The sequence below is a fragment of the Stomoxys calcitrans genome, chromosome 1, assembly GCF_963082655.1.
Source record: "Stomoxys calcitrans chromosome 1, idStoCalc2.1, whole genome shotgun sequence".
NCBI lineage: Eukaryota > Metazoa > Arthropoda > Insecta > Diptera > Muscidae > Stomoxys > Stomoxys calcitrans.
The window spans coordinates 172,603,748-172,625,738 of NC_081552.1; the positions used below are offsets into that span (position 1 = coordinate 172,603,748).

General features: G+C 40.1%; 2 protein-coding genes across 2 annotated transcripts; one reads left to right on the top strand and one right to left on the bottom strand.

Annotated features, from left to right (window-relative positions):
* The first annotated feature begins 527 nt into the window (after positions 1 to 527).
* Positions 528 to 2,272, top strand: LOC106082507 (tRNA (guanine(37)-N1)-methyltransferase). The gene is made up of 2 exons (XM_013245061.2): positions 528 to 2,050; positions 2,159 to 2,272. The coding sequence occupies exons 1-2, from the start codon at positions 613 to 615 to the stop codon at positions 2,242 to 2,244; spliced, it is 1,524 nt and encodes a 507-aa protein (XP_013100515.2). The 5' UTR covers positions 528 to 612; the 3' UTR covers positions 2,245 to 2,272.
* Positions 2,273 to 19,574: 17,302 nt separating this feature from the next.
* Positions 19,575 to 20,303, bottom strand: LOC106082513 (uncharacterized). The gene has a single exon (XM_013245065.2). It carries the CDS (start codon positions 20,301 to 20,303, stop codon positions 19,575 to 19,577), a length of 729 nt encoding a protein of 242 aa, XP_013100519.1.
* Positions 20,304 to 21,991: the final 1,688 nt, after the last annotated feature.

Consider the following 21,991-nt stretch of genomic DNA (forward strand, 5'->3'; position numbering starts at 1 on the left):
TCACATGCAAAACACAAAGTGGATAGGCCCCATAAACATCATTAAGGATGTCAAATCTGACGATTGAAAATGTCATCATATAGGAGAAAACGTAAACAAAGAATGAATGTAAAAAGAGAACAAGTTGACATCCTCAATGCCAAGTACTGCCAAATATTAAAAAAAAAGTATATCGGCTGATCGCTTGGCTTAACCTTATTCAGTGAATCCTGGTTAACACAGCACTTGCCGAGAAAAAAATTGAAAAATAAGCTGTTTGCTGTACACTACCTGCGTTAATATGTCCTTGTAGTGGTGTTTTGAAACTAAACATTTTGACGCTTTGCAACACTGCTCAACTGTCATCTGTCAACTTAAACACGGAACGGGAAGGGAAAAAAGAGGTAATTTTATTTTTGTAGAAAAAACCCACAGAAAAATATTAAAATAATTAGATCACGAAGTGGAAATGGAAAATAATCTATGAAAGTTTTTCCAATTTTCAAAGAAATGAGAAGAGAAATTCGCAGAAGCAATTAACGGTTAAGAAAACTGAAGATATCTTAAAGCGTACATTTGACCCCCTTTTCAATTTGGAAGTTGAATGTTGGCATTATCTGGGCACATACATTCATGATTGTAGCTATAACACATTTCTACAGAATAGCAGCAAATCCTTTGTATCGCAACTATTTATCAATACGCCACAGACACTACTGGAAGAACATGGAATGTGATTTGTTGAAACCCCCATGCGAAGTACGGGGAATGATTGAATTGAATAGAGAGAAATTCACTAAAGCCATACAAGTACCACGCTTGTGGGTGCGTGAGGAGAAGGCACAACGTGTTATGCCGGTGGTGAAGAAATATCTGCTTAAAATGGAAAAGCTAAAGCCTGTAAAACCGAGTGCTCAAAATAATGTTGAGGGTAGGGAAATACTTTTGCATCCAATGCCCGTAAAACAATGGGAGGATTTGCCTTGTGAGGATTTGGAAAAGCTTGAAGTAAATAAGGACAATTTTGCATTTAGCGAGTTGAAGCTTTGCTATGAAAATTGGCGGGCTGATGAGATACTTAAGGCAGTGCTGCCCAAAGACGAAGAAAGCTTGACGTCCTATTCACGCATTGGTCATATTGTCCATTTGAATTTGAGGGATCATCTGTTGGAGTATAAAGATCTTATTGGTCAGGTGTTGCTGGATAAGGTGGCTAATTGTAAAACTGTTGTAAACAAAGCAGCCACAATTGATAATACCTATCGCAATTTCCAACTCGATTTGTTGTGCGGAGAAGCTCAATACCAGGTCGAGACTAAAGAGAATGGAGTCTTTTTTGAGTTTGACTTCTCCAAAGTTTATTGGAATCCTCGTCTTTCTACTGAACATGAGCGCATAGTGAAAATGCTGAAGCCTGGGGATGTACTTTATGATGTTTTTGCTGGGGTGGGTCCCTTTGCGGTGCCAGCTGCCAGAAAGAAATGTAGGGTTTTGGCCAATGACTTAAATCCGGAAAGTTTTAAATGGCTGCAACACAACATGAAACGGAATAAATGTCATAGTATGGCACACACCTACAACAAAGACGGTCGAGAATTCATTTTGGCCGAGCTAAAGCAGGACTTACTGAGACGCTGGCTTAACTGCGGTGAAAAGGAGTCTAACTATAAGATACACATTACAATGAATTTGCCAGCCATGGCGGTGGAATTTTTGTCCGCGTTTCGAGGCTTATTCGAAAAAGAATCCAAAGAGGAGATTTTATGTTTTTCAAAAACTAATTTGAATTATCCCCTTGTCCATGTCTACTCTTTTGCCAAGGGTTCCAATACCAAGGAGTTGGTTTTGCATTTGGTGGAAGAAAATCTGCAAATGCCTTTAAAGGACAATCTGGAAGGAGTGCATTTTGTGCGCAATGTTGCCCCCAACAAGGATATGTACCGAGTGTCCTTTTATCTAACGAAGGCAATTCTAACACAAACCCTAGCCCCCTTGAAAGTGGAAAATCACCTAAAGCGCAAAGTTATTGCGGATGAGGAGGAACAGAATGAAATTACAGATGCCACCAAAAGTAAAATTAAATGCTCATAACATTTTTAGAATGCTAAGAAAGATTTCAATAAAACTCGATTCACAATGAATCGTCTTAGCTAATGAATTGTTTTTATTTTAATTCTAGTTAAGAATGGGTCGTCGATCAAAACAGAAAGCCAGCACGGCCGGAGCGGCTTCAAAGAAAACCAAGAACGTATTCAAAGTGAATGATGTTAAACAAAAGAAAAAACCCAAAGAAGTACAGGGAAAACTCAAAAAGGTTAAAAGAAACCAAATTGTTGAATTTTACCATTTAAATTTGCCATTTTAAATCATTGCAGATAAAGGAAGCAGTTACCAAGAAACAGGAGAAAGTGGATGCCAATCTTCGTGAACTTCACAAGGACTTGGTGATCAAAAAGCCTCAGGCATCCACATCGAAGCCTTTGAAGGCCGGCAAGAAGGCAGCTGCAAATACCAAAAATGTTTCCGACAAATTTGGAAGTTTGAAATTTTAAGATGTCTTCAAGAATGCAACCAATGCAACGATTCGTTTCTCTGGTACAATCAAGTTCTTTACTCCTCTCAACTCCAATGATGTTTACTTGTTGTTTTGTGTAGTTTATTGAGTATTTTCTTTTAGTTTTAGTAAAAACAGAGATTAAATATGTTCGTATAACATATTGTATAATCCTAGATGAAGAAAATAGATGTTATTATTAGAAATGAAAATTTCATATCAAAGAAATATAACCCCACCACCATTAAGGACTGACAAAAACTATTGTATTTTTCCATACTCCAACATAAATGAGATGTTAAGAAGAATATGTTTTAGTCTGTTAAAATTTGTTGTATGCCTATAGTCGCAAGGGGCGGATTAATATCCGCAACCTCTTTTCAAACTGAGCCTAAAATTGTAAGGCACACAATGTCAAAAGGAGAAGATTTTCAATGTATTCCCAAACTTTTTAAATGTTTTGCATTTACTGAAGAATCTTGTGCTTATATATTAAATGCCGGACAAGAAAATTTCTGCAAGTGCTCTAAATTTGCGCTTCTTGCTCGACAAATTCCCAATTTGATTCGATGCTATTCAAGCTCCTGTAGGTGAGCATATTCGTTCCGGTCCGAAGGACCGATCGCGGCGGGAACAGGGTTATTTAATTGCGCCAATAACTCGCCTTGTCATATGGAGCATCATAGGCACTCAGTATTCGCGCAAGAGCCGGTGCCGCCCGGCCTCTCACTTAGACTCTCCGCTCGATACTGCTGATTGTCAGCGACAGCTGTTGCAGCTACTCCGTATGAAACATTCTACTATCCGCAACCTGAGGACGCCCGGTAGCTCGCAGCTAAGCTTCTCGTGATAGTAATGAATACCACACAGATAGGATCTCAATGTTCCAGCCTGCGTGGTGTTTAAAGCTATCCCGTGCCAGGATTGCTGGTATTGGTCAGATGTGGTCAGAGAACTGCAATCGGTGGCTTTTTTCTGATTTGCGGTATACTCATAAAATGCGCTATAAGTAACTATTGCTATCACAGTTGATGCGGTGTTATGCTCATCACACTGATATGAGTGGCGATCATATGAATACTCGTGCATTAATTTTTGTGCTTCGTTGTTGTTGTTGTAGCAGTTGTGTTCTATCTTTCGTATGCTTGATTCTGTTGAGTGTCAAGATCCAGGAACTCTGCGGTGCGTCCATAGGGATCTGGGTCTGAGTCGAGTGGGTCTGGCTGGGCAGTTAAACAAGTGACGTGTATCGTGTGGTCCCTGGTCACAATCGGGACATACATCTTGCACGTCGGCATCAATCCTTGCTCTGTAGGAGTTGAGGCAGCTGCATATGCCGGATCGTTATTGAGCCAGAACTACTCTGGTTTACCGGGGGAGGTCAATTTCTTCAGGTGCAATGGGAGGCGGTCATTCTCCAAGGACCACATTTACCCGGTAGCTATTTGCCGCATCTGCTACCGTGTCTGCATGAATGTTGTCAAGACCCACTTGATATGCCGCTAAAGGTTCTCACTTGTAACGCTGAACCTCACGCTCTAGATCACGTAGATCTGCCTTAAGGCTTCTGGGCGGTGTATACCTGTCCACAAAATGATGATTTAGATGGTCTCTGCGATAACAGCCCTGAAGGTTTTGCGTAGACAGTATGTAGTTATGTCTTCTTTGTCTCCTGATGGAGGTGGTCCTCTTGAGAACTGAGGAGACAGACCGTCGCAGTTCGAAGAGTAGCACTCTGACAGATCTGAATATTATTCCACTGCGGTGGCCTGATGCTATGATCGTACAATCGTTTGCATATGATGCGATCTCTATGCCGTCTGGAGGGGGTAGAGGTTAAACATTGCCGAAGATAACACCCCGCCTTGGGAACTCCCTCTTTCACCTTACGGTGTTTCGATTTCTCATCCCTAAGTTCCACAAATAACTGGCCACACATAATTCGCGATCCAGTGTTTCAGCCCTGGCTGGAGGGACGTATTGGCGATGTCTCCAAATAGTTTAGCATGGCTGACCGTGTCGAATGCCTTCAATATGTCCAGTGACCGTCCCATCCCATGGCCTAGGCTGACTGAAGCCACGACAAATGTGTGCGGTGATGGCATGCAAAGCAGTTGTGCTATGCAGTATTCGAAATCTATGCTGATGCTCGGTGGATGGAAATTCTCCAAAGAGGCTCGGGAGGAGTAGCCCCTCAAATGCCTTGGCTACTGGTGAGAGAAGGGAGATCGGTCTGTACTATTCCCCCTTACTCGGATCCTTTCCAGTCTTCAGCTACCGAATCACTCTGCCCATTTTGCAGACATCGGGACAGTTTCAAGGTACTCCACTCCAGGTAGGTTAAGATTCTTCAGCATCAATGTAGAGACTCCGTCAGGGCCCAACGCCTTGGACGACTTGGCGCCACGGATGACATTCGCAACTTCTTCCACGGTAAATTGTGATGGCTGTGCTCGGAGACCACAGATATTACGAATGGCTCCCCTCCTAGCCTTGTCACTCTCGGTATGCACAATAAATTGGCGGTTGAACTACCTGGCGCATCTCTTCGGATCAGTTACGGTTACGTCCCCAAAAACGACTGAGGTCCTGTCATCCCGTCTACCGGGGTTCGAGAGTAACTTAAGAGCACAGCTTGCCTAAACCGGTACCTAAGTTACATTGCTTCAAGTGTTTTAGCCACAAATTCTGAAGTCTGGTGGTCAGTCGGTGGTGAGAATTATGGGGAGGTGGTCTGACCCCAAAGAGTTGACGACGGCTTGCCAGGATACGTCACTCAGGAGATCGGGGATGCCATGAAAATGTCTGGCGAGTTGCTGCACCTCCTTGTTATCTTAGTGGGGGCATCCTCATTCACCGTGCAGAACATGGTCAGATGGTCATTACCTAGGGGAGAATTAAAATCTCCTGGGACCAGGAGATTATGGCCAGACAGTAGGCCATTAATTCAATCACAACAACCAACCGGCGGTATGTGCACGTTGTATATCTCTATCTCGGCAGTATCGGACTTGACTGCTATCCTCATACATTCCATGTTGAGATCACCAGCGCCAGGAGCAGGCGAGGTGGGTCTATAATGCACGAAATGGTGTATCAATCCAATCCCACACATCCAATCCCCCACATCCACTCCTTAAGTGATCTTTATGTAGCACATTGCATCCGTGACAACTGTGCGGGCTGCAGGTGTTGGTCAGCTTTGTCTCCTGAATCGCTGCAACCAATATGTTTTCCGACTCATAAAATCTGTCATCTCGTCGATCTTGCCTCGGAGACCGTTGCAGTTCAATTGCAAGAGTGATAGAGTTTCCGGCACCTGCCCAGGAATATTGGCACTGAGGTGTTGCTGTTGCGAATTCGGCTACGACTGCTCTCGATTTCGCTTTCGACAACCACAATAAGGGTGATTGGAAATCGGATCAAAAATAAAGATTTGGTAGCCCGCAAAAATTTTCGAAGCGTCGAAATTTTGGAACCTCGTCTATATCCATAAACTACTTTCAAAATGTTATCTCTACCCGCTCTCAAATGGATGATTTTTTCTAGTTTTTTTCCGACTCTATCCCACTGTACGACGATTGCTTTGCATCGCTACATATATTAATCGGGGTCTCAATCAGGCCAGGTCATGTGATAGGGCGGTCCTCGTGGGTCTGGACCTATAGAAGGCCTTCGATAGGGTCAGTCATGTCAGCCAACCACCCTCCAGCCGGGCGGTAATTATTGGGTCTAAAATTATCTGTGTGTGAGTGATAAACATTTAATTTAACGAGGTAAATGGGGCTTATCAATATGGCTTTAAAATTTTAAGTTTCGCCCATGGATGGGCAATAACGCACATAAATTGCTATGATCGAAACACACACAAAGAGAATTTTTCTTCATATATGTAATGATCGGGTTTCATAACCTTTTTGTTCATAAGTATTATGAAAAGTTTAATTATTTTAATGAAAAAATCATAAATATTATGAAAATTCTTAATGAAAAACAAGTTAAAGCGCGCTATGTTTAGCCGGGCCGAATCTTGGGAACCCACCACTATGGATTCTGCTAAACATACCGAACTTCTGTCAAAGATAATTGAGAGACCGGTTTATATGGGAGCTATATCAAGTTATTGACCGATTTGGACCGTACTTGGCACAGTTGTTGGAAATCGTAACAGAACACTATACGCAAAATTTTAGCGGCTTGTAAGGGCTCAAGAAGTTAAATTGGGAGATCGGTTTATATTGCAGTTATATCATGTTCTTGACCGATTCGGACCGTACTTGGGACGGTTGTTGGATGTCATAACTGAAAACCATATGCAAAATTTAGCTAAATCGGACAAAAATTTCGGCTTGTAAGGGCTCAAGAAGACAAAGCGGGACATCGGTTTATATTTCCATATTATAGTTCCAAATGTGGTGTTCTGTTATGAGTTCCAACAACAGTGGCAAGTATGGTTCAAATCGGTCTATAGCCTGACATAGCTCCCATTTAAACCGATCTCCCCATTTGAATTATTTAGCCCTTACAAGCCGCGATTTTTGTCCGATTTTGCTGAAATTTTGGATATGGTGTTCTGCTATGACTTCCAAGTGGAGTTCCAACAGTTGTAAGTATGGTTCAAATCGGTCTATAGCCTGACATAGTTCCCATATAAACCGATCTCCCAATTTGACTTCTTGAGTCCCTGGAAGCCGCAATTTTTGTCCGATTTGCCTGAAATTGTGCACATAATGCTCTGTTATGACGTCCAACAACTGAGCCAAGTTCGGTCAAAATCGGTTAAGAACATGATCCCATATAAACCGATCTCCCGATTTGACTTCTTGAACCCTTAAAAGCCGTGATTTTCAACAACTGTGCCAAGTACGGTCTAAACCGGTCTATAACCAGATATAGCTCTCATATTTTAGCAGATTCCATGCTGGTGGGTTCCCAAGATTGGGCCCGGCCGAACTTAGCACGCTTTTACGCTTTTACTTGTTTACGTTACAACAATGTACAACATGACAACATGCACAGTTAGATCTCGGCGTCCTCCATTCTACGTAAAATCTTGAAGCTATTGGTTGTTTTTAACTTTGCAGTAAAGTGAAAAGTGTAAAATTAAGTACTGTGGTTAATAAAGAGTATTTTGTGCCAAAAAATGTGTTTTCCAACGTAAAATAAACCTGAGGATACGCTCTATTTCATTAGAATTCCATAATCTTATAATAGTTACAACTTTAAATTTTTAGGTGCATCCCGAACTGAGAACCTTGAATCAATTTTTTTTAAACTGTGGAACACGAATACAAGAAAGCGTCGGCTTTATGTATCGGAAGGATCCAGCCTTTCCAAAAACTGGTCAAGAATCGATAACTCCTTTCCACTCGCAAGTGTTGACTACAACAACACAGCACCTAGATTAATGGTAAACTTATTATACCCTCCACCTTAGGATGGGGGTATACTAATTTCGTCGTTCTGTTTGTAACACCTCGAAATAGGCGTCTAAGACCCTAATAAAGTATACATATTCTTGATCGTCATGATATTTTAGGTCGATCTAGCCATGCCCGTCCGTCTGTCCGTCCGCCCGTCTGTCTGTCGAAAGCACGCTAACTTTCGAAGGAGTAAAGCTAGCCGCTGGAAATTTTGCAGAAATACTTTTTATTAGTGTAGGCCGGTAGATATTGCGAATGGGCCAAATCGGTCCATGTTTAAAATAGCTGCTATATAAACCGATCTTGGGTCTTGACTTCTTGAGCCTCTAGAGGGCGCAAATCTCGTCTGATTTGACTGAAATTTTGCACGTGATGTTTTGGTATCACTTCCAACAACTGTGCTAAGTATGGTTCATAACCTGATATAGCTGCCATATAAACCGATCTCGGGTCTTGGCTTCTTCAGCTGTTAGAGATCGCAATTTTTATCCGATTTGGCTGTAATTTTGCATGTGGTGTTTTGGTGTCATTTCCAACAACTGTGATAAGTATAGTTCAAATCGGTTCATAACCTGGTATAGCTGCCATATAAACAGATCTTGGATCTTGAGTTCTTGACCCGCGAGATGGCGTAGTTCTCATCCGATTTGGCTGAAATTTTGCATGAGGTGTTTTGTTACTTAACACAGTTCCAACAACTGTGTTAAGTATGGTGCAAATCGGAACATAACCAAATATAGCTGCCATATAAACCGATCTGGGATATTGACTTCTTTCGACAGAAATGTACAATGGCTTCTCCCATGCGTGTTCAATATGGTCTGAACCGATCTATAGCTTGATACAGCTCCCATATAAACCGATCTCCCGATTTTGCTTCTTGAGCCCCTACATGGCTCATTTTTATATGAATGCACCGAAATATTACACAATGACTTCTACAATGTTCAGCATTCCATTCATTTATGATCCGAATCGGACTATAATTTGACATAGCTCGAATAGCATAACAGTTCTTATTCATTATTCTTTGTTTGCCTAAAAAGAGATACCGCGAAAAGAACTCGATAAACGCGATCTTATGGTGTAGGGTATATAAAAGTACGACCCCAAAATAAAAGTGAACCGATCGGAACAATATGGTATTCAAATGAAACGACGATTCAAATCAAGAGTAGACTACGAATTTTATATTAAAAATTGGATCCAAGTAACTGGATGGGCCGCTCCGACACCAAAACCCCCTAAAATAGGTGTAATGGACGATAATGACAATATGGGACTCAAATGAAAGGCATTTGGAAGTAGATTACGAAAATAGCCAGGAAGAAGGAAAGGGCTTTTTAGTTTTTTTTGGAAGGGGGCGGACCCTCCCCCGTTACCCCCAAAACACCAATAGGAATAATATGGGTATCAAATGAAAGGTATTGGGGAGTAGAATACGAATATGGTATTAAAAATTGGGATGAAGTATGCGAGAGGTCGTCCAACTCCAAAAACTCCCCCAAACAAACATATTGGACGTAAATATCAATATGGAACTCAAATGAAAGGAATTCGGGACTAGACTGCGAATATACATAAAAAATGAGGTCCAAGAAATTGGGGGTCTCCCCACCCTCAAATGGGAATATAATTCGATCCTAACTAGATGAGCCTCAAATTATAAGCATTTGGTATCAGATTACATATATGACATTAAACTTTGTGTCCAAGAATCTAGGTGGTGCTTTACCTCTCCATTAAAACAATGGGAGATCAAGTGATAGATATTTTTAAGTGTAGTGCGTCATTCAAATTTGTGCTCAAGTGGTAGATAGAGTGAGGCGTCCCCCACGAAACGGTTGTGTGTACCAATTATGACAATATGGGGTTAAATTCAAAGTATGAGGTTGTGGGCTGCGAATATGATATTTTTATTCTGCTCATATATCTAGCGGACCACCTCACCTCGAAACACTTGATCAATTACAATGACCTAACAGGTCACTGCCACCGTACCTTAAGTCAAGGTGGCCGCCATTTTTAGCTCATCGACAAGGAGCCTTCTGTTCCTAGACAAGTCCAAACAACATTTCATGTTCAAAAGTTTTACATGGTTTAATTACTAAGAACTGTCGCCACCGCACCTAATATAAACACCGGCAAATTAGTTCTCTACCACTGAGAATCGTTTAATATGGCAATTTGATTTATTTAACAAGTAAAAGCGTGTTAAGTTCGGCCGGGCCGAATCTTATATACCCTCCACCATGGATCGCATTTGTCGAGTTCTTTTCCCGGCATCTCTTCTTAGGCAAAAAAGGATATAAGAAAAGATTTGCTCTGCTATTAGAGCCATATCAAGATATGGTCCGGTTTGGACCACAATTAAATTATATGTTGGAGACCTGTGTAAAATGTCAGCCAATTCGAATAAGAATTGCGCCCTTTGGGGGCTCAAGAAGTAAAATAGAGAGATCAATTTATATGGGAGCTGTATCGGGCTATAGACCGATTCTGACAATAATAAACACGTATGTTGATGGTCATGAGAGGATCTGTCTGCAAAATTTCAGGCAAATCGGATAGGAATTGCGACCTCTAGAGGCTGAATGAATTCAAGACCCAAGATCGGTTTATATGGCAGCTATATCAGGTTATAGACAGAGTTGAACCTTATTTGACACAGTTGTTAGATATCATAACAAAATACTTCGTGCAAAAATGCATTCCAATCGGATAAGAATTGCGCCCTCTAGAGGCTTAAGAAGTCAAGACCCAAGATCGGTTATATGACAGCTATATCAGGTAATGAACCGATTTGAACCATACTTGGCACAGTTGTTGGATATCATAACATAACACGTCGTGCAAAATTTCATTGCAATCGGATAAGAATTGCGCACTATAGAGGCTCAAGAAGTCAATACCCAAGATCGGTTCATATGGCAGCTATATCAGGTTATGGACCGATTTGGCCCATTTAAAACACCAACCGACTTACGATAATAGGAAGTATTTGTGCAAAATTTCAAGCGGCTAGCTTTACTCCTTCGGAAGTAAGCGTGCTTTCGACAGCCAGACGGACGGACGGACAGAGGGACTAGATCGACATAAAATGTCGCGACGATCAAGAATATATATACTTTATGGGGTCTCAGACAATTATTTCGAGTAGTTACAAACAGAATGACGAAATTAGTATACCCCCCATCCTATGGTGAAGGGTATAAAAAAGACTAAATTATGACTATTCAACAGGTAGCCGTATAGTCAGTTATAGACAACTAACACATGATGATCAATTTTATAGGCGCTAAGCTGCTCCAAGCGAGTAGCAGCATAGACAAAGAAAATTTATAGTTTCAAAAAATTTGTTCAAAAAACCTCTAACAGATGGGAGAAATGTAAAATTCTCAGTCGTTTATATGTGATTGCGCAAGCATCCAGGGCGACATGGAACGGAGAACTTTTAAGTTATTTTGTTAACATTTTGGGTATTAAAGTCTTAACCTATCCCTTATCGATGGCAGCATTAACATTTAAATAAGCGCCATCTATTCTGTTTGCAAATGGATCAACTGAATGGAGACGCCACCACAAACAGAGAGAGGGCAGAGTGGTAAAAATTGATCATGCAGCATTTATCTTTGTTATGGCAACCTATCGGTCCCTAAAATAAAGAAAAATAAAGTCTAGGAATTTCGTTGCGGTTGTTTGCTGTATTACTTTTTGCAAATTTCCCACCCTAAGATAGATAATTGAGGTATAAACTACCTGATACCTGTGGCTATCTTTGCCATAGATAAAAATTTATTTAGTAGAGTGTGAATATCCAATTTTGTGTTAAACTGTTAGAGGGGAAGGCTCGACGAACGCACACAGAATCCGAGCTGTTGGAGAGTAGGTTACGTTGCAGAGGTGACATTTTTCTACATCTTGAAAGCGAAAGCTCAGTGGAGCGGGTTTGATTGAAAATTTAGCTGAAAGATAAGAAGCCTCCTTTTTATAGTCGAGCCCAAGTGGCATGATGATGAGCACACATTTTTTTTTTGTTTTGGCACTCGATTCGTTCGCCAAGTCATTGAAAACAGCTGATTTTATAAAGCGAAAATAGCTGTTTTCAATGACTTGGCGAACGAATAGAGTGACAACATTAAAAGCGGGAACAGTTCGGCCGGGCCAAATTATACATACCCTCTACCATGGATCTCATTTGTCATTTTTTGCCAGATATCTCTTTATAGGCAAACAAAGGATAATGGATATAAATTCCAAAGCTATTGGAGCTATTTCAGGAACATGTTTGGTTTGGCTGTTGGAGACGGTAGTAGATGTCATCGCGCAAAATGTCAGCAAAAAATGGATCAGAATTGAGCCCTATAGTGGCTTAAGAATTAAAATCGTGAGATCGGTTCATATGGGAGCTATATCAGGTGATGGACCCATTCAGACCATATTTGGCACGTATGTGGAAGGTCATAGGAGAAGTCGTTAAAATAATGTTTAGCCAAATCGCATAAGAATAGCGCCCTCTAGAGTCTCAGAGAGTCATATTAGGAGATCGGTTTATGTGGGAGCTACATCAAGTTTTAAACCGGTTTGAAGCATACTTAGAACAGATATTGGAAGTCATAACAAAATATCTTATACAAAATTAGATACAAAACGGATAAGAATTGCGACGTTTAGGGGCTCAAGAGGTCAAGATCCAAAATCGGTTTATATGGTAGCTATATCAAAACATAGACTAATATGACCCATTTAAAATCCCAACTAACCTATACTTATAGGAAGTATTTGTGCAAAATTTTAATGCACATAGCTTTATCCCTTTAACGATCAAAAATATACATATACTAGCTGACCCGGGCCCGCTCCGCTGCGCCGTTTTTTACTTTATATGGAACAAAAGTTTCCTTGTAATATTTATTTTCGACAATTAAAGATATTTTAGTGAAATACCATGCTAACTTGACTAACAGTTTAACAAAATAAAGTGCCTTTATCTGAATCCCATATGATCTTTATTGGTCTACGAATTTAATTTAATTTGGGTGTCAGGTGTACTCCATTCTTGAAATACTTTATTTCAGCCCGATATTCTCTCGATGTCTGATTTAGTGTTGTTTTTGGGGGAGAGGTGGTCCCCCAGATACCTGGCCCTGAAAATATATCAGCATCGTGCTCTTCTCTCAAATACCATTTATTTAAACCCCATATTGCCATTGGCTTAAGAGGAGTTTACAGGATGAGGCGTCCCCCAAACACATGGCTCAATTGAGCCATATAAAAGCATGGTCGAAAAATTTTTCCCTTTGGGGGTGTTTTGGGAAAGGGTTGATGCCCTAAATACATGGTCCTACATTGGAATATCAAATTCGTATTCTTCTCCCAAATACCTTTATTTGAGCCCCATATTGCGATGGTCACTAAAAAATTGCTGTTTGTGGGGTATTTTGGAAAAGGGGTAGACCCCCAGAAAATTGGTCCCGAAAATGGGTATCAATTATTGCTCTATCCCCCACTCCACATTGACATGGTCGGTAAATATGCCCGATTTAGGGGTATTTTGGGGATTGGAGTGGTCCCCAACGTACAACGTGCTCTATTCTCATATATCATTTATTTGAACACCATATTGCCATTGGCCTCAAAATTGGATATCAAGTTCGTTTTCAAATCTCATTTAAACTCCTTATTGCAAAAGTCAGCAAATATGCCCGGTTTGGGGTATTGGCCCTAAAAACTATAAGTATTTAGTTCCACTCTCTATACGACCCAAATTGTCTTGGTGAGCAAATACGTCCTATTTGGGGGTTGTTATGGTGGTGGGACGTCCCCTAGACATTTGGTCCCTAATGTTGATATTAGATACGTGGTCTACTCGCAAATACCTTTAATTCAAGCCCCATATTTCCATAGTTGGCAAACATGACCGGCTTGGGGGTGTTTTTGGGGATGGGCGGCCACTCAGTGAGTTGGCCTTGAAAATATATATCGGATTCGTTTTCCACTCTAAAAACCCTCTTATTTGAGCCTCATATTGTAATAGTCAGAAAATACTTACTATTTGGATGGTGTTGTGAGGGTGGCGTGGCCCCACAGACACTTTTCCCGAATATTGATATCAAATTCGTGCTTTACTCCTAAAGATCTTTCATTTGAGCCCCATATTGCTATGGTCGTAAATTTGTCCCCGTTGGGGGATGTTTTTGGTGAGAGACGGCCCCCAAACACTTGGTCCCATATTTGGATATCAGATTCGTATTCTTATATCTATAAGGAGCACACAAACCTACAAACAAACAAACAAACCTACAAACAAACACAAATTGATTTTTGTATATAAGAAGATACTTTGGTGTTACAGGAGAGTGTGTTCAAAGTTGACCATATGCTTTTCACTACTATTTTGACAAGTTGTCTGTCCTTGGAATAAATAAAATAAAGGAACTAACCTTTGACTGTTTTCGGTATTTTTTGTTTAACACTCCTACCCTGGGACAAGCTTCCACAATAGTCCAAAAGTTCTATAAAAACATGGCCGGAAAATATATACGTAACTTAGTGAATGCAAAGAAGAGTAATTGAAAAGAAAGTTATAATTCATATGGTGTAAAAGGAAGCGCTGCGAAGCGGGTCGGGTTCAGCTAGTCTTATATAAAAAATCAATTTGTGGTTGTTTGTAGTTTTGTTTGTGTGTTCCTTATAGACTAAGAAACGGCTGAACCGATTTTCTTAAAATTTTCACAGTTGATGCATAATGATCCCGTGGTGAAAATAGGGTACTAAAGTTTTTGTTATTTGAAAGGGGGGGCGGACCCTCCCCTTTACCCTAATCTTCAGAAACGCCAGATCTCGGAGATGGGTGGTGCGATTTAAGCGAAATTTTGTGTGCTCTCTAGTAACATACAAACAAAAAGTTTGTTTGCAAATTTCGTATGGGGTACCTTAGGGAGGTACCCCACACCAACCAAGTATATATATATACACCAATCACGACAAATGGGACTCAAATGAAAGGTATTTAGGATTAAAAAACGAATCTGATATCCAATTGTCGGACCAAGTGTTTGGGGGACCACCTGAACTCCCAAAATCGGACGAATTTACGACCATAGCAATATGGGGCTCAAATGAAAGCTCTTTGGACGTCAAGATCAATATTCGGGAAAAGTGTCTATGGGGCCACGCCATCCCCACAACACCAACCAAATAGAAAGTATTTGCTGACCATTGCAATATGAGGCTCAAATAAGAGGTTTTTTAGAGTAGAACACGAATCTGATACAAATTTTCAAAGCCAAGTCATTGAGTGGGTTCCCCATCCCCCAAACCGGTCATGTTTGCCGACTATGGAAAAATGAAGCTCAAATGAAAGGTATTTGGGAGTAGACCATGAATCTGATATGAACATCCGATCCAACTGTCTAGGGGGACGTCCCACCGCCTTAACATCCCCCGAATAGGACGTAGACAATTTGGGTTTTCAAGACAGTGGAGCTCGATATTCATAGTTTTTTTTTATATAGCTGCCATATAAACCGGTCTTGGATCTTGACTTCTTGAGTTACTAGAGGACGCAATTCTTATCCGATTTGGCTAAAATTAAGCATGAAGTATTATGATTTCCAACAACTGTATTAAGTGTGGTTCCATCTGTCCATAACCTGAGATAGCTGTCATATAAACCGATCTGGGGTCTTGACTTCTTCAGCCTCCAGAGGGCGAAATTCCTATCCGATTTGGCTGAAATTTTGCATGAAGTGTTTTGTTATGACCTCCAACAACTGCGCTAATTGCATGAGGTGTTTTGTTTTGACCTTCAACAACTGCGCTAAGTTAGGTTTAAATCGGTCTATAACCTGATACATCTTGACTTCTTGAGCCACTGAAGAGCGTAATTCTAATTCGACTTGGCTGAAATTTTGCAAGAAGTGATTTGTTATGACTTCCAACAACTGTGTCAAATATGGTTTTAATTGGTCCATAACCTGATATAACTGTCATATAAATCGATCTGGGATCTTGACTTCTTGACCCTCTAGAGGTCGCAATAAATATCCGATTTGGCTGAATTTGTGCAACGACTTCTCTCATAACCTTCAACATACATGTCCATTCTGGTCTGAATCGGTCTGTAGCCTGATACAGCTCCCTTATAAATTTACTTCTTGAGCCCCTAAGGGCGCAATTTTTTGGCTGAAATTTTACACAACGACTTCTACTATAGTCTCCAACATTCAGTTCAATTATGGTCCGAATCGAACGATAACTTTTTCTTTCTGTGCTCGTACAGTGTAAGCAACATGGTGTGGCTTCTAAATACAAGTCATTGTTCAATTTTTTAGAACAAAATAATGGTCTTTTTGGTAGCTATATCCAAATATTGACCGATCTGAGCCATCTAAGACACGGGTGTCGAAAAGCCTAACATAAGCCACTGTGTTAGATAGCAGCGAAATCGGATCAAAAATGCGGGTTTTACGGGGCCAAGACTTTTATCGAGAGATCTGTCTATATGGCAGCTATATCCAAATCTGGACCGATCTGGGCCAAATTGAAGAAAGATGTCGAAGGGCCTAACACAACTCACTGTCCCAAATTTCGCCGACGTCGGACAATAAATGCGCCTTTTATGTGCCTAAGACCTAAAATCGAGAGATCGGTCTATATGGCAGCTATATTAAAATTTGCACCGATCAGGGTAAAATTGAAGAAAGATGTCAAAGGGCCTAACACAACTCACTGTTCCGAATTTCGGCGGACATAGCGGACAATAAATGCCTGTAGCCTGATTTCAACAGACCGACGGACAGACGGACGGACATGGTTAGATCGTTTTACGACGATCCAATATATATATGCTTTATAGGGAAATGGATATTTCGATGTGTTGCAAACGGAATGACAAAATGAATATACCCCCATCCTTCGGTGGTGGGTAAAACACATACCAAATTTGAATGTGGATTAGTTAAATATCAACGAATTTTAGCCATTGAATTGAAGACATTAATTATTGAAGTAGGTTTGTAGAGACTTGACAGACAAAATAATTGAAATTCTATGGATTTTCAACAAATTCTTTTGCTGCAATAGTTGTAAAATACGCATATCACCATGTTGCACACCAGACTGCCTTGGCATTCGCGATTTGCAAACCCAGGTCGATTCCCCCGTCCGGTCAAAACATTCTTGTTTGTCATTTTTATACCCTACACCACTACTGTGGTACAGGGTACTATAACTTAGTGCATTTGTTTGTAACACCCACAAGGAAGAGAGATAGACCCATTGATCGAATCCGAATCCCTTTCTGATTCGATTAAGCTATGTCTCTCTGTCTGTCTGTCCATGTTAATTTGTGCACAAAGTCCGATCGTCTTGAAATTTGGTACAGGCATGTTTTTCGACCTAGAGACGAAGCCTTTTGAAATTGGAAAAAATCGGTTCAGATTTGGATATAGCTCCCATATATAAGTTCGTCCGATTTGCAGTAATAATGCAATAATATGGCCATTTGTAAATTGATTCTCTCGAAATTTGGCAGGAAGGATTTTCCTATGACTCTTAATATTACTGATGAATTTCATGAAAAGCGGTTCAGATTTAGATATAGTCCTCATATATATATATAGCCCGATTTTAACTTCAGGAGTTACAGCAAGCGCATTTATCAACCAATCTTGCCAAAATTTTGCACAATGCTTCCCTCGAAGACTACCACAATATCTAAGAAGTTTGCTCGAAATTGTTTCAGAATTTGATATAGCTCTCATATATATGTTCGTCAGATTTTGGGTAGTTTGCATTGATGTTGTCATTTATCAACCGTAGTTGTTACAGTTTGAACGTATTTGCTCGAAATTTGATACGGATTGTTTAATAACCCATCTGAAAACATCCGCCGAGATCCATCGAAATTGGTTTAGAATTGGATATAGCTCCCACATTGTACTTATAGCGTAGGTGTAGGGTATTATACAGTTGGCACCGCCCTACTTTTGGCCTTCCTTACTAGTTTTATTTAAAACTATTTTAGAAAGTGCGACTTTAAAAAATATGTATGTCGTATTAAAAACAAATTAAGTGGTTTCTATACTTTTTATACCCACCACCGAAGGATGGAGGTTTATTCATTTTGTCATTCCGAAATATCCATTTCCCATCCTATAAAGTACGTATATATTTTTGATCGTCGTAAAAATCTAAGACAATCTAGCCATGTCCGTCCGTCTGTCCGTCGGTCTGTTGAAATCCGGCTGAAGTCTTTTAAAAGTAGAGATATTGAGCTGAAATTTTGCACAGATTCTATATCTTGATATAGCCCCCATATAGACCGATCCATCGATTTAAGATCTAAGGCCAATAAAAGCTACATTTATTATCCGATTTTGCTGAAATTTTGAACCGTCAGTTGTGTTAGGCCACCTTTGGGCGTATCAAAGGTGCATTTTTTTGTCCGATGTCGCCGAATTTTGGGACAGTGAGTTGCGTCGGCCCTTCGACATCCTTCTTCAATTTGGCCCAGATCGGTTCAGATTTGGATATAGCTGCCATATAGATCGATCTCTCTATTTAAGGTCTTGGGCCCATAAGGGGTGCATTAATTGTCTGATTTAGACAAAATTTAGAACAGTGAGTTGTGTTTGGCCTTTCGACATTCTTCTTCAATTTGGACCAGATCGGTCAAGATTTGGATATATTGTAGTTGCCATATAGACCGATCTCGCGATTTAAGGTTTTGGGCGTATCAAAGGTGCATTTTTTTGTCCGACAGAGAGTTGCGTCGGCCCTTCGACATCCTTCTTCAATTTGGCCCAGATCGGTTCAGATTTGGATATAGCTGCCATATAGATCGCTCTCTCTATTTAAGGTCTTGGGCCCATATGGGGCGCATTAATTGTCTGATTTAGACAAAATATAGAACAGTGAGTTGTGTTTGGCCATTCGACATTGTTCTTCAATTTGGAGCAGATCGGTCCAGATTTGAATATAGCTGCCATATAGACCGATCTCTCGATATAAGGTTTTGGGCCTATAAAAGGTGCATTTGTTGTCCAATGTCTCCGAAAATTGCGACAGTGAGTTGCGTGGGCCCTTCAATACGGCTATACGGCTCAGATCGATCTAAATATATTTGGATAAAGCTACCAAAAAGACCAATATTTTGTTCTAAAAAATTGATTAATGACTTGTGCTTATTAGACCACTCAATGTCCGTGCAGAATTTGGTCCAGATCGGACCATATTTCGATATAGCTGCTATTGTGCGTTTTTCACCGGATTATGACGAAAGGTGGTTTACATATATACCCAAAGTGGTGGTGGCTATCCAAAGTTCGGCCCGGCCGAACTTAACGTCTTTTTACTTGTGTTTTTAGAGTTTATTTTTATTGTGTAGGTTTTACTTAGTGTGCGCATCTCTTCGTCAGATCTAAAAGATTCACCACAGATCAGATATACACACTACACCAAATCCTGAAAAAGACCCAATATTTCACTAATCAATAAAACAAAATCTTTGCCTTTATCGCCTTTATGAAATATACTATGTTTTATTACTTGTGCTTTTATATACTACATATAGAAGAAATCTTATTGTAAATTATATTTTGCAAAATTATAGTTTAGTACATAGGCCAAGCTGCCGCACTAGGTGCAACAGTGACGTTGGCAGGAGGCACTTGCCATCCAAATTGACTGCGAATAAGCGTGTCCAGCTGGGCTACATCAATCCCATTGAGTTGAAGGGCAGCAGTAACACGTTGTGCCTCCAGAGAACCGATCACTCGTTCATAGACTGGCTTCAAAGCGTTCAAACGTTGCCAAAATTGTGTGAAAATACCATTTTCAGCCACTTTCATGTTGACATGGCCACTTATCATATCAGCAGGATAAAGCAGTGTAAACTCGCTTATGAATCCTTGCCAGCCGAAGACGGTGTTGACCCAGAATGGGGACACGTTGACAATTGTCATTCCATCTTTGAATATTTCGATTTTGAATTTTTTCTTCTTGGATAACTTGATTTGGGCCTGAACCCAGGAAACAAACCCTATGACTTCGGGTTGAGTACGGAAACGCATGTAGATGAGATAGGCATCGCGGGAATTGATTATGCGCACGAATGATTGGAATTCAGCATCGTTCAGCAGATAACGGTTCACGAGTTGGTTGATTTGCTCGAAATTTACCATTCGCACTATCTCATCCAAGTCCTGGGCCATGGTAGGAGCTGGAGCTGGTGTCGGTACTACAGCAATTGTATTTTTCTCTGCATTGGTTGGCTGAGGTGCCGCTGCCAACGAGCTCATGGCACAAATGCCGAGCACTCCCAGTAAAACTGCGAATTTCATGATTCGCAAAGTTTAAACCTCGAACAGTGAATGGTATGGATAACTACCAACAAGGAATATTTATACGGAGAATGCGCCAAAAATGTGAAATAATTTGGACATTCTTATCTTATGTATTCTCCAAAAACACATTTAAATAAAAAGTCAAAATGTCAACTATGTTGATTGGGCCAGAGATCATCACTAGTTCAGTAAATTAAGATAGTCTAGGACACATGTGATTCCGAATCTGAAATAGTGTCACTTTTGACACAAGTTCTGCTATCTGCTAAACTCTTAGGAATTTTCTAACTCAAATCATGTTTCACAGTTTGAAAACAAACTGGAAGACATTGGGCCGTTAGCATCATTTAACGAAAGACTCAACCTATTAGCAAAGCAAAAAAATCAACATCAACAACAAATGATAAGTTCGGCCGGACCGAATCTGGGCAACCCATCACCATGGATTTTGCTAAAAACTTCCTCAAATGAACTCAGTTAAGGGCATATGAGTTCTAAAAAAAATATAAAATTTCCCAAAATCAAACTTTTAGGGACAGTAGAAGGCTAAGAAGAAGAAGATCGCTTTATATGGGAGCTATATAAGGTTATAGACCGATTTGAACCGTACATAGTAATGTCTTTGGAAGTCGGAAGATCGGTAAATATGGCAGATGTATCAGGTTATGCACCGATTTTAAGCATATTTGGCACGATTGATGGAAGTTGTAACAGAGCATTACGTGGAAATTTTCTGCTCAATTGGATAAAAACTTCTACGGGCTCAAGAAGTAAAGTCAAATTGTCTCTTTTTATGACAGCTATATCAAAGTCTTGGGTCCGATGAGACCCATTGGCAGGCAATTCGAAATTTCCAGCGACTAGAATTAGGCGTTCGACTACTTTCTTGATTTCCACAGACGGACGGACAGGGCAAGATCATCTCAGAATGTTCAGGCGCTCAAAAATGTATACACTTTTTTGGGCCGCCGATCAATACCTCGATGTGTTATAAACGGAATGACTAGGTTAGTATACCCCCATCCTATGGTGGTGGGTATAAAAAACGTAATGTTTGTTTGTTTTATCATAAAATATTAAATGTTAAGAATCTGATTAGAAAATGTGTTTTTTATATTTTGTCCCCGCGTAAACATCAACAACATTTTCAGCGGTGGTTATCCCCTTACTAATGGTGACTGGCTACATTTGTAAGGTATACAGCCATGTTTAAACTTCTCTATCAAGTGATGTCGCTTCATAGTGTCCAAGAAATTTGACTAAGATTTTTTTTTTAAATTTTCGCAGAGGCTGGTCTCTTATTTTGTTGCTTGTGAAAATATTTCTGAACCGATTTAAATTTTTTTAACTGATTTGGAAAGCTACTAAAATTTGCTACTTTTTTGTTGTTCTTCAGTCAAAAGTTATGCGAGTTACAAATCAACAAATGTGAAAAAAATAAATTTTTGGCATTTTTTTTGTAAAAAAAGGTAATTTCATTGTTTCGTCTCTAAACAGAAAATTTGTCCCAGCACTATCAATTTTGCTTACTGTACTTAATGTAGATGGGTTTTAAGGGTAAATTGTGTTGACTTTTTTTTATTTTTTGGGTTTTACCCAATCAACACCTACCATCTCTTTGCTGACTACAAAGCCGCCTTCGATAATCCTTTACGTTCAAAGGTATTTCAAGCCATGTCTGAGTT

What these genes read in the sequence shown, in the direction of transcription:
- LOC106082513 (XM_013245065.2), bottom strand. Translation starts at nt 20,303, where the DNA reads ATGAAATTCGCAGTTTTACTGGGAGTGCTCGGCATTTGTGCCATGAGC.
- LOC106082507 (XM_013245061.2), top strand. Translation starts at nt 613, where the DNA reads ATGATTGTAGCTATAACACATTTCTACAGAATAGCAGCAAATCCTTTG. An exon ending in AATTACAGATGCCACCAAAA is followed by an intron (nt 2,051 to 2,158) that starts GTAAAATTAAAT and finishes TTTTAATTCTAG; the next exon opens with TTAAGAATGGGTCGTCGATC.